This window comes from Pseudochaenichthys georgianus, unplaced genomic scaffold (genome assembly GCF_902827115.2).
Source record: "Pseudochaenichthys georgianus unplaced genomic scaffold, fPseGeo1.2 scaffold_2172_arrow_ctg1, whole genome shotgun sequence".
Classification (NCBI taxonomy): domain Eukaryota; kingdom Metazoa; phylum Chordata; class Actinopteri; order Perciformes; family Channichthyidae; genus Pseudochaenichthys; species Pseudochaenichthys georgianus.
In genome coordinates this window covers 5,001-22,275 of record NW_027262824.1, presented here as the reverse complement: position 1 = coordinate 22,275, position 17,275 = coordinate 5,001, and the positions used below count along the sequence as shown (strand labels likewise).

Genomic DNA, 17,275 nt, shown 5'->3' with positions numbered 1-17,275 from the left:
CACACACACACACACACACACACACACACACACACACACACACACACACACACACACACACACACACACACACACACACACACACACACACACACACACACACACACAGTTATTTATTAATGTTATATACATATTAAATAAACACATAAATAAGATGGAAAATGAAGCCTATATTTATATATTTTTTTCAAATGTGTACGTTTAATAGCGGTCTTTTTTAATTTAAATTTCTATTTCTAAAAACTCATAATTTAAAGGTCACCAATCATGCCGTGTCTAGGCAACAGCACAGGTCCCAGATATATAACAATATATAAAAAACACGTCTATGAAGTGTTTTGCTCAGAACACCAAACGGATCGTTCTAGCGATGCCTCATATCCCTCTGTTCCACTTCCTGTTTCTAAAGTGCTGATTTGGGGATAAAGCTTTAAAGAGGAGGGTCTGAGCTCATGCGGGACCCGGCAGCTACCGTCTAAACTAAATGCTGCCGTGATGAAACTCCATATCATGGATCATCAAGGCTCTGAAACAGTCTGGAGCTCAAAGGCTTTCTCTCTTGCCGGTTACACCACAAGGTGAGTTCCTTTCTACTTCCTGCTTCTTCACACACATGCTCTCCAGCACAGGTTAGCTCTGAGTGTTAGCATGCTAATGTCAACACCGACCATATTACGTCCAAAGCAGTCGGGCATTGTTTCTGATAGCAGCGTTTCTGATTGGCCCGTGGGTCCACATCTCAGATGTTACGTCATATCGGACGCAAATCTGGATCAGCTCCGTTGTTCCCCGTTTTTAGAGATTTGGGTACGGAGGAAAAGAGAGAGGGTTTATTTCTGATGCTGCGTGAGTTCCCCGACACACCGGGGACACACCGGGGACACATGGTGATGGAGAGAAGACATCGATAGGACCCTTTAAATACCAATGTTTCTGTACAATAACCACATACAGTGAGTTGCTAGGTAACATAACTGTGTGTTTTACCTGGTGAAGATCTCCAGGGGTCCGTTGGAGCCCCCCCCCGCAGAGGAAGGCTTCCCAAACTGCAGTCTGAGCGGCGTCTTGCCCTGCAGCTTCACCATCACGCCGTCGTTCAGCGGCAGCCAGTCCATCCCGGGCACCAGCAGCTGGGAGGGCAGCAGGCAGCACTCGTCTATCAGGCTCTCATCGGGGTCCTGGGGGGGGCCGTCCTCCCGCGCTGAAACAAAACAACCATCTTTAATGCATTTCAACGTGGATGTAGATATACGATGAGATGGATTTTCTTAAAAAGTCTTCCTTTCCTGAAACTGACAGAAGTTACGACATGTTTCTGACTCAGCTGTTTCCTGCGTCCGTCTAGAGCAGAGCTTCTCAAACCTTTTCATACCAAGGACCACCTAACTCCACAAATATCCCAAAACACATCGCTTCTTTACAAATCGCCTGAAAATGGTACAAACAAGTGGCAACATGTACGATGAAGGTGTTGATCTGGGCTATATCCCGCGATCGAAAGTGAAACTTAAGCTCGCTCCATTGCGGAGATATTCCCGCGAGAGTGCGGAAAACTTTAATTAATTAATTAATTTAAAATGTGAAATGTTACCAATATAATCACGGACCACTAGGGGGCGATCACGGTGTTCAGAGTGTATTCAGAGTGTGTGTTCAGAGTGTATTCAGAGTGTGTTAGTGTGTGCTAGTGTGTGTTAGTGTGTGTTCAGTGTGTGTTAGTGTGTGTTCAGTGTGTGTTAGTGTGTGTTCAGTGTGTGTCAGTGTGTGTCAGTATACTCAGTGTGTGTCAGTGTGTGTCAGTGTGTGTCGGTGTGTGTTCAGTGTGTGTCAGTATACTCAGTGTGTGTCAGTGTGTGTCAGTGTGTCAGTGTGTGTCAGTATACTCAGTGTGTGTCAGTGTGTGTCAGTGTGTCAGTGTGTGTCAGTATACTCAGTGTGTGTTCAGTGTGTGTCAGTGTGTGTCAGTATACTCAGTGTGTGTCAGTGTGTCAGTGTGTGTCAGTGTGTGTCAGTGTGTGTCAGTGTGTGTGTGTGTCAGTGTGTGTCAGTGTGTGTGTGTGTCAGTGTGTGTCATTGTGTGTGTGTGTGTGTGTGTGTCAGTGTGTGTCAGTGTGTGTCAGTATACTCAGTGTGTGTCAGTGTGTGTTCAGTGTGTGTCAGTGTGTGTCAGTATACTCAGTGTGTCAGTGTGTAGTCAGTGTGTGTCAGTGTGTGTGTGTGTGTGTGTCAGTGTGTGTCAGTGTGTGTGTGTGTGTCAGTGTGTGTCATTGTGTGTGTGTGTGTGTGTGTGTGTGTGTGTGTGTGTGTGTGTGTGTGTCATTGTGTGTGTGTGTGTGTGTGTGTCAGTGTGTGTGTGTGTCAGTGTGTGTGTGTGTGTCAGTGTGTGTCAGTGTGTGTGTGTGTGTGTCAGTGTGTGTGTGTGTCAGTGTGTGTTCAGTGTGTGTTAGTGTGTGTTCAGTGTGTGTCAGTGTGTGTCAGTATACTCAGTGTGTGTCAGTGTGTGTCAGTGTGTGTCAGTGTGTGTGTGTGTCAGTGTGTGTGTGTGTGTGTGTGTGTGTGTGTGTGTGTGTCAGTGTGTGTGTGTGTCAGTGTGTGTTCAGTGTGTGTCGGTGTGTGTTCAGTGTGTGTCAGTATACTCAGTGTGTGTCAGTGTGTGTCAGTGTGTGTCAGTGTGTGTGTGTGTCAGTGTGTGTTAGTGTGTGTTCAGTGTGTGTCAGTGTGTGTTCAGTGTGTGTCAGTGTGTGTCAGTGTGTCAGTGTGTGTCAGTGTGTGTCAGTGTGTCAGTGTGTGTCAGTGTGTGTCATTGTGTGTGTGTGTGTGTGTGTGTGTGTGTGTGTGTGTGTGTGTGTGTGTCAGTCAGTGTGTGTCAGTGTGTGTGTGTGTCAGTGTGTGTCAGTGTGTGTCAGTGTGTGTGTGTGTGTGTGTGTCAGTGTGTGTGTGTGTGTGTGTGTGTGTCAGTGTGTGTTTCAGTGTGTGTCTGTGTGTGTTCAGTGTGTGTCAGTGTGTGTCAGTATACTCAGTGTGTGTCAGTGTGTGTCAGTGTGTTAGTGTGTGTCAGTGTGTGTCAGTGTGTGTCAGTGTGTGTCAGTGTGTGTCAGTGTGTGTTCAGTGTGTGTTCAGTGTGTGGTGTGTGTGTGTGTGTGTGTGTGGTGTGTGTCGGTGTGTGTCAGTGTGTGTGTGTGTCAGTGTGTGTCAGTGTGTGTGTGTGTCAGTGTGTGTCAGTGTGTGTCAGTGTGTGTGTGTGTCAGTGTGTGTCAGTGTGTCAGTGTGTGTCAGTGTGTGTGTGTGTCAGTGTGTGTCAGTGTGTGTCAGTGTGTGTCAGTGTGTGTGTGTGTCAGTGTGTGTGTGTGTGTCAGTGTGTGTCAGTGTGTGTGTGTCAGTGTGTGTCAGTGTGTGTCGGTGTGTGTGTGTGTCAGTGTGTGTGTGTCAGTGTGTGTCAGTGTGTGTCAGTGTGTGTCAGTGTGTGTCAGTGTGTGTCAGTGTGTGTCAGTGTGTGTCAGTGTGTGTGTGTCAGTGTGTGTCAGTGTGTGTCAGTGTGTGTGTGTGTGTCAGTGTGTGTCAGTGTGTCAGTGTGTGTCAGTGTGTGTCAGTGTGTGTCAGTGTGTGTCAGTGTGTGTGTGTGTCAGTGTGTGTCAGTGTGTGTGTGTGTCAGTGTGTGTGTGTGTCAGTGTGTGTCAGTGTGTGTCCTCACAGCAGAGCCACAGGCGGGTCAGCAGTCTGAACAGCAGCTGCATGCTGTCCTGGTTGTCCGAGGTAGCCGTGAAGGTGGGCAGGCAGCCGGGCTTCAGCAGACCCCAGATCCTGATCATCACCAGCATCTCGCGCAGCATCGCCAGAGACGCCCCGTCCCGCATGAAGCCGAACCCGGGCCGCACCAAGGAGCCCTGCAGCACAGAACCAGTGGAACCAGTGTGAGAGCTGCTGTTAGAGAAACATCCCATGTCCCCGGCTTGAGCTTCATCTCAGGATCCACGTGTCTGTGATCCTCTCCAGAAGGGAAGGAGTCATCACATACAGAGACTGGAAGGAGTCATCACATACAGAGACTAGTTCCTGAGCAGTGTCCTTCACACGCTGATATCAAGAGAGGGAGTCACACAGTCACAAGATGGAGGAACAGAAAGCAGTATTCAATGTTTACTTCAGATTAGCAATTTATTGATTATCCTCTCAAGAATGGAAGTAGTCAAAACAAAAAAAGAGAATTTGTTGGTATTTTTCAAAAAATTCTGACTTTTTCAAAAAAATTGGACTTTTTCTAAAAATGTGGACTTTTTAACTAAATTCATAACATTTTTTGTCAAAAATCTAAACATTTGGATTTTTTCACAAAATCTAAACAATCTGACTTTTTCTCAAAATCCATATTTTTCCTGAATACTTCAAAATGTGAACTCTCCCTGGTCCCCGGCTTGAGCTTCAGGGTCCATGTATCTGTGATCCTCTCCAGAAGGGAAGGAGTCATCACATACAGAGACTAGTTCCTGAGCAGTGTCCTTCACATGCTGATATCAAGAGAGGGAGTCACACAGTCACAAGATGGAGGAACAGAAAGCAGTATTCAATGTTTACTTCAGATTAGCTCCACGTCAGAAATGAGCATGCTTGATGTCTCTCTCCATAGAGGCTGAGTCATCATGTTCATCACATAGCTATCACCTGCCTCAAGCAGTCCTGATGCTCTTCTGGGTCATCAAGCATCCTGTCATGTTCACAGCTGCAGTTGATACCTTTGTAGCATGCTACTCTCATGTTGGAGGTGGACGTTCAGGATTCTCCCAACAGCTACAATGTTAGCATAGCTCGGATCAACAAGTGCTTTTAAATATAGACGAGAGTTCGTGCTAATGGGGTGAGTTACGTGATTAGGCGATAAGAGGAGAATGCTTCAAGGACGGAAAGTAACTACTTGGTCCACCAAGGAGATCTAGGTTTTGATTGGTGGTGAGGGGACGCACCGTGGAGGACAGAAACCGGTGTGAAGTCCCATGTTTACATTCATGTACTAGGTTCTAGTCTCCTAGGTTCTAGTCTCCTAGGTTCTAGTCTCCTAGGTTCTAGTCTCCGTGGACATGTGTCCTGGGTCCCCTGGAATAAAATGTACTCTATAATCGTGTAGCGAAAGGTTATGAAGAGGATTATAAAAAAAACATTACTGCATCCTTCCTACCTGTTTTATTTTATTTATGTATTTTATTTTATTTATTTATTTAATTTATTTGTTTATTTATTTGTTTTATTTATTTATTTGTTTTATTTATTTAATTTTATTTATTTAATTTTATTGATTTTATTGTATTTCTTTATTTTAATTTCTTTATTTAATGTAATTAATTGTTTTTATTTATTTCACACATCGCAGTTATTTAAAACATTTTTTTTTAATTTTAGTTGTGGATCATATTTCAACTTTTGTTTACATATGTAGTTAAATAGTTTGTCCATCTTTTTTCTTAACAACAACATAAATAAATAAAATAAATAAATAAAATAAATAAATTAAATTAAATTAAATAAATAAAATAAATACATAAATAAAATAAAAACAGGTAGGAACAACAACAACAACAACAACAACAACAACAACAACAACAACAGACAAGAACGTGGGGTGTTCCTTCCTACCTTTCAAAATAAAAGCCCAGTATCTGTTTACAGAGCATTTCAGAATCAGGCGACTCAATAAAAGACAGAAACATAATACTTCCTAACGCGCGAGACCCTCCTCATGATTTAATAATGACCTCTCTGCTGCGTTGGCGTTAGCACGTTAGCATGTTAGCTCACCTGGTTGGGCAGGTTGGCCAGCAGGTAGAGCACGAAGTCTCCCACCCATTGGATGAGCTGCTGCAGGGACTGGAGGGGGGGGGCCGTCCAACACGAACTCCTCCGTCTTCAGGTTAATCATCACCTTATCGATATCTGCAAAACACACATTTAAAGCTCCTCTACATCAACATGTGTCCCCTCTTCTTCACGTCTCTTCTACATCAACACGTGTCCCCTCTTCTTCATGTCTCTTCTACATCAACATGTGTCCCCTCTTCTTCACGTCTCCTCTACATCAACATGTGTCCCCTCTTCTTCACGTCTCTTCTACATCAACACGTGTCCCCTCTTCTTCATGTCTCTTCTACATCAACACGTGTCCCCTCTTCTTCACGTCTCTTCTACATCAACATGTGTCCCCTCTTCTTCACGTCTCCTCTACATCAACATGTGTCCCCTCTTCTTCATGTCTCTTCTACATCAACATGTGTCCCCTCTTCTTCACGTCTCTTCTACATCAACACGTGTCCCCTCTTCTTCATGTCTCTTCTACATCAACACGTGTCCCCTCTTCTTCACGTCTCCTCTACATCAACATGTGTCCCCTCTTCTTCACGTCTCCTCTACATCAACATGTGTCCCCTCTTCTTCATGTCTCTTCTTCATCAACATGTGTCCCCTCTTCTTCATGTCTCTTCTACATCAACATGTGTCCCCTCTTCTTCATGTCTCTTCTACATCAACATGTGTCCCCTCTTCTTCATGTCTCTTCTACATCAACATGTGTCCCCTCTTCTTCATGTCTCTTCTACATCAACATGTGTCCCCCTCTTCTTCATGTCTCTTCTACATCAACATGTGTCCCCTCTTCTTCATGTCTCTTCTACATCAACATGTGTCCCCTCTTCTTCATGTCTCTTCTACATCAACATGTGTCCCCTCTTCTTCATGTCTCTTCTACATCAACATGTGTCCCCTCTTCTTCATGTCTCTTCTACATCAACATGTGTCCCCTCTTCTTCATGTCTCTTCTTCATCAACATGTGTCCCCTCTTCTTCATGTCTCTTCTACATCAACATGTGTCCCCTCTTCTTCATGTCTCTTCTACATCAACATGTGTCCCCTCTTCTTCATGTCTCTTCTACATCAACATGTGTCCCCTCTTCTTCATGTCTCTTCTACATCAACATGTGTCCCCTCTTCTCCATGTCTCTTCTACATCAACACGTGTCCCCTCTTCTCCATGTCTCTTCTACATCAACACGTGTCCCCTCTTCTTCACGTCTCCTCTACATCAACATGTGTCCCCTCTTCTTCATGTCTCTTCTACATCAACATGTGTCCCCTCTTCTTCATGTCTCTTCTACATCAACATGTGTCCCCTCTTCTCCATGTCTCTTCTACATCAACATGTGTCCCCTCTTCCTCATGTCTCTTCTACATCAACATGTGTCCCCTCTTCTTCATGTCTCTTCTACATCAACATGTGTCCCCTCTTCTTCATGTCTCTTCCACGTCAACATGTGTCCCCTCTTCTTCGTGTATCTTCCACATCAACATGTGTCCCCTCTTCTTCGTGTCTCTTCCACGTCAACATGTGTCCCCTCTTCTTCGTGTCTCTTCTACATCAACATGTGTCCCTTCTTCTTCATGTCTCTTCCACGTCAACATGTGTCCCCTCTTCTTCGTGTCTCTTCTACATCAACATGTGTCCCCTCTTCTTCATGTCTCTTCTCCATCAACATGTGTCCCCTCTTCTCCATGTCTCTTCCACATCAACATGTGTCCCCTCTTCTCCATGTCTCTTCCACATCAACATGTGTCCCCTCTTCTTCATGTCTCTTCTACATCAACATGTGTCCCCTCTTCTTCATGTCTCTTCTACATCACCATGTGTCCCCTCTTCTCCATGTCTCTTCTACATCAACATGTGTCCCCTCTTCTTCATGTCTCTTCTACATCAACATGTGTCCCCTCTTCTCCATGTCTCTTCTACATCAACACATGTCCCCTCTTCTCCATGTCTCTTCTACATCAACATGTGTCCCCTCTTCTTCACGTCTCCTCTACATCAACATGTGTCCCCTCTTCTTCATGTCTCTTCTACATCAACATGTGTCCCCTCTTCTTCATGTCTCTTCTACATCAACATGTGTCCCCTCTTCTTCATGTCTCTTCTACATCAACATGTGTCCCCTCTTCCTCATGTCTCTTCTACATCAACATGTGTCCCCTCTTCTTCATGTCTCTTCTACATCAACATGTGTCCCCTCTTCTTCATGTCTCTTCCACGTCAACATGTGTCCCCTCTTCTTCGTGTATCTTCCACATCAACATGTGTCCCCTCTTCTTCATGTCTCTTCCACGTCAACATGTGTCCCCTCTTCTTCGTGTCTCTTCTACATCAACATGTGTCCCCTCTTCTTCATGTCTCTTCCACGTCAACATGTGTCCCCTCTTCTTCGTGTCTCTTCTACATCAACATGTGTCCCCTCTTCTTCATGTCTCTTCTACATCAACATGTGTCCCCTCTTCTCCATGTCTCTTCCACATCAACATGTGTCCCCTCTTCTTCATGTCTCTTCTCCATCAACATGTGTCCCCTCTTCTCCATGTCTCTTCCACATCAACATGTGTCCCCTCTTCTCCATGTCTCTTCCACATCAACATGTGTCCCCTCTTCTTCATGTCTCTTCTACATCAACATGTGTCCCCTCTTCTTCATGTCTCTTCTTCATCAACATGTGTCCCCTCTTCTTCATGTCTCTTCTACATCACCATGTGTCCCCTCTTCCTCATGTCTCTTCTACATCAACATGTGTCCCCTCTTCTTCATGTCTCTTCTACATCAACATGTGTCCCCTCTTCTTCATGTCTCTTCCACGTCAACATGTGTCCCCTCTTCTTCGTGTATCTTCCACATCAACATGTGTCCCCTCTTCTTCATGTCTCTTCCACGTCAACATGTGTCCCCTCTTCTTCGTGTCTCTTCTACATCAACATGTGTCCCCTCTTCTCCATGTCTCTTCCACATCAACATGTGTCCCCTCTTCTCCATGTCTCTTCCACATCAACATGTGTCCCCTCTTCTCATGTCTCTTCTCCATCAACATGTGTCCCCTCTTTTTCATGTCTCTTCCACATCAACATGTGTCCCCTCTTCTTCATGTCTCTTCTCCATCAACATGTGTCCCCTCTCTTCATGTCTCTTTCTACATCAACATGTGTCCCCATATTCTCCATGTCTCTTCCACAATCACAATGTGTCCCCTCTTTCATCTCCATGTCTCTTCCACCTGCAACCATGTGTCACCCCTCTTCTTCATGTCGTCTGAGTCTCTTCTCCATCAACATGTGTCCCCCTCTTCCTCCATGTCTCTTCCCACATCAACATGGGTCCCCTCTTATTCATGTCTCTTCTACATGCAACTGTGTCCCCTCTTCTCCATGTCTCTTCTACATCAACACGTGTCCCCTCTTCTTCATGTCTCTTCTACATCAACATGTGTCCCCTCTTCTCCATGTCTCTTCTACATCAACATGTGTCCCCTCTTCTTCATGTCTCCTCTACATCAACATGTGTCCCCTCTTCTTCATGTCTCTTCTACATCAACATGTGTCCCCTCTTCTCCATGTCTCTTCTACATCAACACGTGTCCCCTCTTCTTCATGTCTCTTCTACATCAACATGTGTCCCCTCTTCTCCATGTCTCTTCTACATCAACATGTGTCCCCTCTTCTTCATGTCTCCTCTACATCAACACGTGTCCTCTCTTCTTCATGTCTCTTCTACATCAACATGTGTCCCCTCTTCTTCATGTCTCTTCTACATCAACATGTGTCCCCTCTTCTCCATGTCTCTTCTACATCAACACGTGTCCCCTCTTCTTCATGTCTCTTCTACATCAACATGTGTCCCCTCTTCTCCATGTCTCTTCTACAATCAACATGTGTCCCCTCTTCTTCATGTCTCCTCTACATCAACATGTGTCCCCTCGTCTTCATGTCTCTTCTACCATCAACATGTGGTCCCCTCTTCTTCATGTCTCTTCTAACATCAACATGTGTCCCCGTCTTCTCATGTCTCTGTCTACATCAACGTGTGTCCCCTCTTCTCCATGTCTCTTCTACATCAACAGGTGTCCCCTCTTTCTACATCAAACATGTGTCCCCTCTTCTTCATGTCTTTCTACATCAACATGTTGTCCTCTTCTGACAGCAACAGGTGTGTCCACTCTTCTTCAATGTCTTTTCCTACATCAACGATGTGGGTCTCCTTCTACATCAACAGGTGTCCCCTCTTCTTCATGTCTTTGCTAACATCAACATGTGTGCTCTTCTACATCAACAGGTGGTTCCATCTTCTTCATGGCTCTTCTTACATCAACATGTGTCCCCATCTTCTTCATGTCTTTTCCTACATCACATGTGGTCTCTTCTTCGTACATCAACATGTGTCCCCTCTTCTTCATGTCTCTTCTACATCAACATGTGTTCCATCTTCTTCATGTCTCTTCTACATCAACATGTGTCCCCTCTTCTCCATGTCTCTTCTACATCAACATGTGTCATGAGGTGCCGCCGCCGCTTGGCCCACGGAGCAGCCGTCTTCGTTGCCTCAAACACCGACACCCCTCGGCGGGCCGCACGTGCCAGAGGACCTCGGCAAAACAGAGGCTACCCAGGTATATTTAAAACAGTTCCCAGCTCCCCTGTACAGTGGGGCAAGGCGCTCATTTTGCAGCCCATGGTTTCAAAACAGAGATTGGCTGGAATTTCCTGTAAAAACGATGCCATCGTCTGCATCTAGACATTTCGGTTCAAGTACGTCTGACTCAGATGCCTTCACCACAACTGTACCAGAGTACCAACCAGTACCAGTATCTCCTGGTACTCATCTGAGTAACTCACTAAAAATGAAATAGTATATGACAGTAAAACAAGAATAACGTTTGAAAGGGGAGTGATTTGTAAAATATCTATAAAGAAATAGAAAATCTGTTTCCAGTTCTGTTTCATCTGGGTGTTGAGATGTATCCACAGATCTCTTCATGTTGCTCTCAAAGTGCACCAGATTGATGCTTTAACTTTCATATTAAAAAAAATCACTCCCCACTTAGAAAAATAGCACTTTGCCCCTGCACCCCCTCTAATGTCAGATGCAGTACAGGTACCATGTAACGAAACGCTTTCTCTGCATTGCACCCATCCTAGTGTTAGGAGCAGTGGGCTGTCATTATGTACGGCGCCCGGGGGCAGTGTAGGGAACGGTGCCTTGCTCAGGGACACCTCGGTAGCACTTTCCGGGACTTGAACTGGTGACCTTCCAGTTGCCAAGCCAAGTCCCGATGGACTTCGCCACCACCGCCCCGATATACTATGACTTTGAGCCACATTCTTGTTCTTGGGCTGAAACAGTTGCTGATTTAGAGTACTGGCACCTTGCTGATTCCAATAAGCACTGCCTATGATGACATACATCACAAGTCAGGGACACGACGACATGCTGACTGCAGTGGGGTTTGAACCTGAGCTCCCCTGGTCCCAACACCAACGCACTACCCACTGCGCCACACGCCCCCGTACAAACATAAGATATCTGACCCCGCAGCTCTCGCGTCTCACCTGTGTCGATGTTCTTGGCGCAGATCTCGGTCAGCCTGTCTCCAGGACTCTTGTCGGGGGTGTTGAGGACGTGCGGTCTCAGCAGGGACTTGAAGGTGGAGCTGATGGCGATCAGAAGCAGTTTGGCGTGGAAGTCACACGCTCGAGCCGCCGTGGCCGCGGAGAGTTTACAGAGAGATGCTTTCACCGCCACGATACGCGTCGCCAGGACCTGAGACACACGAGACAATCAGAAGTAAATCAGAATAAACATAGAATTAAAACCAATTGTATTACTTTAGAAAATGTTTTTATATAACGAGTATTTTATTTAAATTAATAAATCTATTTTTTCATTTTTTGAAAAAATGCATCTATTAATCAATTTCTTTAATAAACATTGAACACTTTTTGGGGGTTGATTGGTATTGCTTTACTTATTTTTTAATATTTTTTAAATGTATTAATTTATTAATTACAGGCATTTATTTAAATAAACATAAAGGGGGGGAACAAGGGAAAGAATATCAGCATATATTTATTTTGTTCAGTACATTTAATATCAGATTTACTGAACAAATCTTTTAAGTATTTAATTTATATTTATTTACTTTTTGTTGCATATTTAATATCAGAATCAGAATCAGGTTTATCACCAGGCAGGTTTACACGTACGAGGACTTTGACTTGATGTCGTGGTGCATACAAACAAGAATTAAAAACACAGGTAGAGAACTAGAAAGATAATAGAAATATTTAGAAATATAACAGTATTTACGTTGCAATGGAATAGAAGGAATAAATTATGGAATAAAAATCAGCAGTAATACAAAATATTGTTGTATATTGTGTAAACTTCTGAAGCTTTGATGGAGTCAGGACTCGGAGAGACACGAGGAGAGCTGGAGCTCTGATGGAGTCAGACACACACACACACACACACACACACACACACACACACACACACACACACACACACACACACACACACACACACACACACACACACACACACACACACACACACACACACACACACACACACACACACACACACACACACACACACACACACACACACACACACACACACACACACACACACTATCTGCTTTCCCGTTTTGGTTTAAAAACTGAATAACGTTTTTCCGAAAAACCAAAAAACAACCAGTTCTTTTTTAAACATTAATATGTTTTGGATGCATATTGTTCTAGTATTTGTTCAGGCTGTTATGGCCCGTCCACACTGAAGCGTCGACAGCTTCAATCTGCCCATTCACTTTGAATGGGGTGACGTCACGTTGCCTCGCTTTTTCGCCGAACTGAATTGTGGGTAGCAGAGCGGTCCGTCTCAGCCATCTGAACAATGTTCAACTTCTGACGCCGGAGACGCCGGAGTAGCCAGCGCCAGCCAATTTTATTGTTTTCTCCTTTAATCTTGAAGATTCAGTGTTTTCTATATAAACCTGGTCTTAATAAAAAGCTTAAAGCTATTTTCAGGAACATACTTTCCCTACTAAAAAAGCGCTATATAAATAAAATTTATTATTATTATTATTACTAAACTTGTTACATTTCTTCAGTAAAATTACACTTCCTCCCATCTTTGTTCTGCCTCATGTTCTCCTCGTGCAGCTCTGAATTTGTATTTGAAACCCGGCCCTAATAACCAGTTTGAAGCGATTGTCGGGGGCGTATCTTCCGTACTAAACCAAGTTGCATCTCCAGAATAAAGTGATATTTCTGACCTGCTGCAGCGCCTGGTTCTGCCTCATGTACTCCTCGTGCAGCTTCTCCACCAGGTTGTGCACCATGCCGGGCTGGACGTGCAGCAGGACGTCCCACCAGTCGTACCCCGTCACCATGCAGTACTCCAGCAAGAACAGCAGGTGGCGCAGCGTCGTGTTCATCTCCAGAACCTGACCCATCGAGGGCGAGACGCGCAGCATGTGCAGCTGAGGAAGAACGACTCTTTAACTCACTAGAGAACGACTCTTTAACTCGCTAGAGAACAACTCTTTAACTCGCTAGAGAACGACTCTTTAACTCACTAGAGAACAACTCTTTAACTCGCTAGAGAACGACTCTTTAACTCACTAGAGAACGACTCTTTAACTCGCTAGAGAACAACTCTTTAACTCACTAGAGAACGACTCTTTAACTCGCTAGAGAACAACTCTTTAACTCGCTAGAGAACGACTCTTTAACTCACTAGGGAACGACTCTTTAACTCCTTAGAGAACGACTCTTTAACTCACTAGAGAACGACTCTTTAACTCACTAGAGAACAACTCTTTAACTCACTAGAGAACAACTCTTTAACTCACTAGAGAACGACTCTTTAACTCACTAGAGAACGACTCTTTAACTCATTAGAGAACGACTCTTTAACTCACTAGAGAACGACTCTTTAACTCACTAGAGAACAACTCTTTAACTCGCTAGAGAACGACTCTTTAACTCACTAGAGAACGACTCTTTAACTCGCTAGAGAACAACTCTTTAACTCACTAGAGAACGACTCTTTAACTCGCTAGAGAACAACTCTTTAACTCGCTAGAGAACGACTCTTTAACTCACTAGAGAACGACTCTTTAACTCATTAGAGAACGACTCTTTAACTCACTAGAGAACGACTCTTTAACTCACTAGAGAACAACTCTTTAACTCGCTAGAGAACGACTCTTTAACTCACTAGAGAACGACTCTTTAACTCGCTAGAGAACAACTCTTTAACTCGCTAGAGAACGACTCTTTAACTCGCTAGAGAACGACTCTTTAACTCGCTAGAGAACAACTCTTTAACTCGCTAGAGAACGACTCTTTAACTCACTAGGGAACGACTCTTTAACTCCTTAGAGAACGACTCTTTAACTCACTAGAGAACGACTCTTTAACTCACTAGAGAACAACTCTTTAACTCACTAGAGAACAACTCTTTAACTCACTAGAGAACGACTCTTTAACTCACTAGAGAACGACTCTTTAACTCATTAGAGAACGACTCTTTAACTCACTAGAGAACGACTCTTTAACTCACTAGAGAACGACTCTTTAACTCACTAGAGAACGACTCTTTAACTCCTTAGAGAACGACTCTTTAACTCACTAGAGAACGACTCTTTGACTCACTAGAGAACGACTCTATAACTCACTAGAGAACGACTCTTTAACTCACTAGAGAACGACTCTATGACTCACTAGAGAACGACTCTTTAACTCACTAGAGAACGACTCTTTGACTCACTAGAGAACGACTCTATGACTCACTAGAGAACGACTCTTTAACTCACTAGAGAACGACTCTTTGACTCACTAGAGAACGACTCTATGACTCACTAGAGAACGACTCTTTAACTCACTAGAGAACGACTCTTTGACTCACTAGAGAACAACTCTATAACTCACTAGAGAACGACTCTTTAACTCACTAGAGAACGACTCTATGACTCACTAGAGAACGACTCTTTAACTCACTAGAGAACGACTCTTTAACTCACTAGAGAACGACTCTATGACTCACTAGAGAACGACTCTTTAACTCACTAGAGAACGACTCTTTGACTCACTAGAGAACGACTCTATGACTCACTAGAGAACGACTCTTTCACTCACTAGAGAACGACTCTTTAACTCACTAGAGAACGACTCTATGACTCACTAGAGAACGACTCTTTAACTCGCTAGGGAACGACTCTTTATCTCACTAGAGAACGACTCTTTAACTCACTAGGGAACGACTCTTTAACTCACTAGAGAACGACTCTATAACTCACTAGAGAACGACTCTTTAACTCACTAGAGAACGACTCTATAACTCACTAGAGAACGACTCTTTAAGTCATTAGAGAACATGTTCGAGTTCTCCTCTCTCCTAATAGAAATATATATATTTATGTATATACACACATACATCTGTAACTCATCTCCTCACCTTGCCGTGGTTGTCGACCCCGGCCAGAGCCAGCGAGGTCCAGGAGAACTGCAGGGCCTTGAAGTGGATGGAGGGGCCTCCGGTCCTCTGGCGCTTTATGGCCGACTCGTCCCCGGTTCTCGGCCCGCTGGAGGAACCGTAGAAAACGCCCATCGTGTGGAGAGAGAGGCGGTGCAGGATCTGGATGCTGCCGTCATGGAAGGCCAGAGCGAGGCCTGAAACACAGAGAAGACCTCAGAGACACTCGGAGAGACACTCAGAGAGAAACTCGGAGAGACACAGAGACACTGGGAGAGACACTGGGAGAGACACTCGGAGAGACACTCGGAGAGACCACTCAGAGAGACCACTCAGAGAGACCACTCAGAGAGAAACTCGGAGAGAAACTCACGGAGAAAGTCACGGAGAAAGTCACAGAGAAACTCACGGAGAAACTCACGGAGAAACTCACGGAGAAAGTCACGGAGAAAGTCACGGAGAAAGTCACGGAGAAACTCAGAGAGAAACTCACGGAGAAAGTCACGGAGAAAGTCACGGAGAAAGTCACGGAGAAACTCACGGAGAAAGTCACGGAGAAAGTCACGGAGAAAGTCACGGAGAAAGTCACAGAGAAACTCACGGAGAAACTCACGGAGAAAGTCACGGAGAAAGTCACGGAGAAACTCACGGAGAAAGTCACGGAGAAAGTCACGGAGAAACTCAGAGAGAAAGTCACGGAGAAACTCAGAGAGAAACTCACGGAGAAACTCACGGAGAAAGTCACGGAGAAAGTCACGGAGAAAGTCACGGAGAAACTCAGAGAGAAACTCACGGAGAAATTCACGGAGAAAGTCACGGAGAAACTCACGGAGAAACTCACGGAGAAAGTCACGGAGAAAGTCACGGAGAAACTCACGGAGAAACTCTGAGAGAAACTCACGGAGAAACTCACGGAGAAAGTCACGGAGAAACTCACGGAGAAAGTCACAGAGAAACTCGGTTTTTATATCTGTGATCCCGAGTGGTCTCCAGTACTGTACGTTAGGGTCTTTGCGCATGTTCCTCTTTAGTGATCTGATGTTGCGTTTAACGTGTGTTCCCTTGTATGGTGTGTCTCCTATTATACTATTTTTTAGGCATAAACACGTCTCATTGTTTCTGACAGCAACGTTTCTGATTGGCCCGTGGGGGTAAAGCCCGCCCACATTTTAGTAATGTCGTCATGACGCAGCAAATCTGGATCAGCTCCGTTGCTCCCCCCGTTTTTAAAGATGTGGGTACGGAGGAGAAGAGAGAGGGGTTTATTTCCTGACACTTTGTGAGTCTCCTGACACACAGGGGACACGCGGGGACACACGGGGACACACCGGGGACACACCTTGTTCAGAATCAGAATCAGAAACAGGTTTATCACCAGGTAGGTTGACACGTACGAGGAATTTGACTTGATGTCGTGTTGCATACATAAAAGTAAAACAAAAATGTAAAACACAGACAGAGAACTAGAAAAATAGAAACCAAGATATTGATGTTGTAAATGAAGCTGCTGTGATGCAAGAAAAATGTCAGACTCGATCTGACAATAAAGTGTTATCGTATTTATACTCAGAATAACTGTACGTTAAGGTTCTTCTTTAACCCCGGCACACGGACGGTTCCTCACCGAGCCCGGGGCAGAACTTGGTGTCGGACGCCACCTTCAGGTCCGTGTTGGAGATGGAGATGGGCAGTTTGGGCAGAGCGATGGACGACACGCGCTCCAGGTCGCTGGTGGTCGTCAGGATCCTCCACTTCAGGATGGTGGGCTGCTTCTCCCCCACTGCAAACAGGAAGAACACATCAGAACACAGAACCGGGAGAACCAGGAGAACCGGGAGAACCAGGGAGAGAACTAGGCTGAAGCCGGGAGAACGTGGAGAACCGGGAGAACTAGGCTGAAGCCGGGAGAACGTGGAAAACGGGGAGAACCGGGAGAACTAGGCTGAAGC

At 44.8% G+C, this 17,275-nt stretch overlaps 1 protein-coding gene across 1 annotated transcript in view; it reads right to left on the bottom strand.

The window, feature by feature from the left end:
* Positions 1–243: 243 nt before the first annotated feature.
* Positions 244–17,275, bottom strand: part of med16 (mediator complex subunit 16) — a gene marked incomplete at its 5' end in the record, with an annotated part of 20,615 nt that continues 3,583 nt past the window's right edge. The window contains 8 exon segments of the mRNA XM_034077937.2: positions 244–1,201; positions 3,692–3,884; positions 5,788–5,868; positions 5,870–5,922; positions 11,396–11,606; positions 13,123–13,329; positions 15,309–15,523; positions 16,951–17,106. Coding sequence (XP_033933828.1) covers positions 984–1,201; positions 3,692–3,884; positions 5,788–5,868; positions 5,870–5,922; positions 11,396–11,606; positions 13,123–13,329; positions 15,309–15,523; positions 16,951–17,106 — 1,334 coding nt within the window.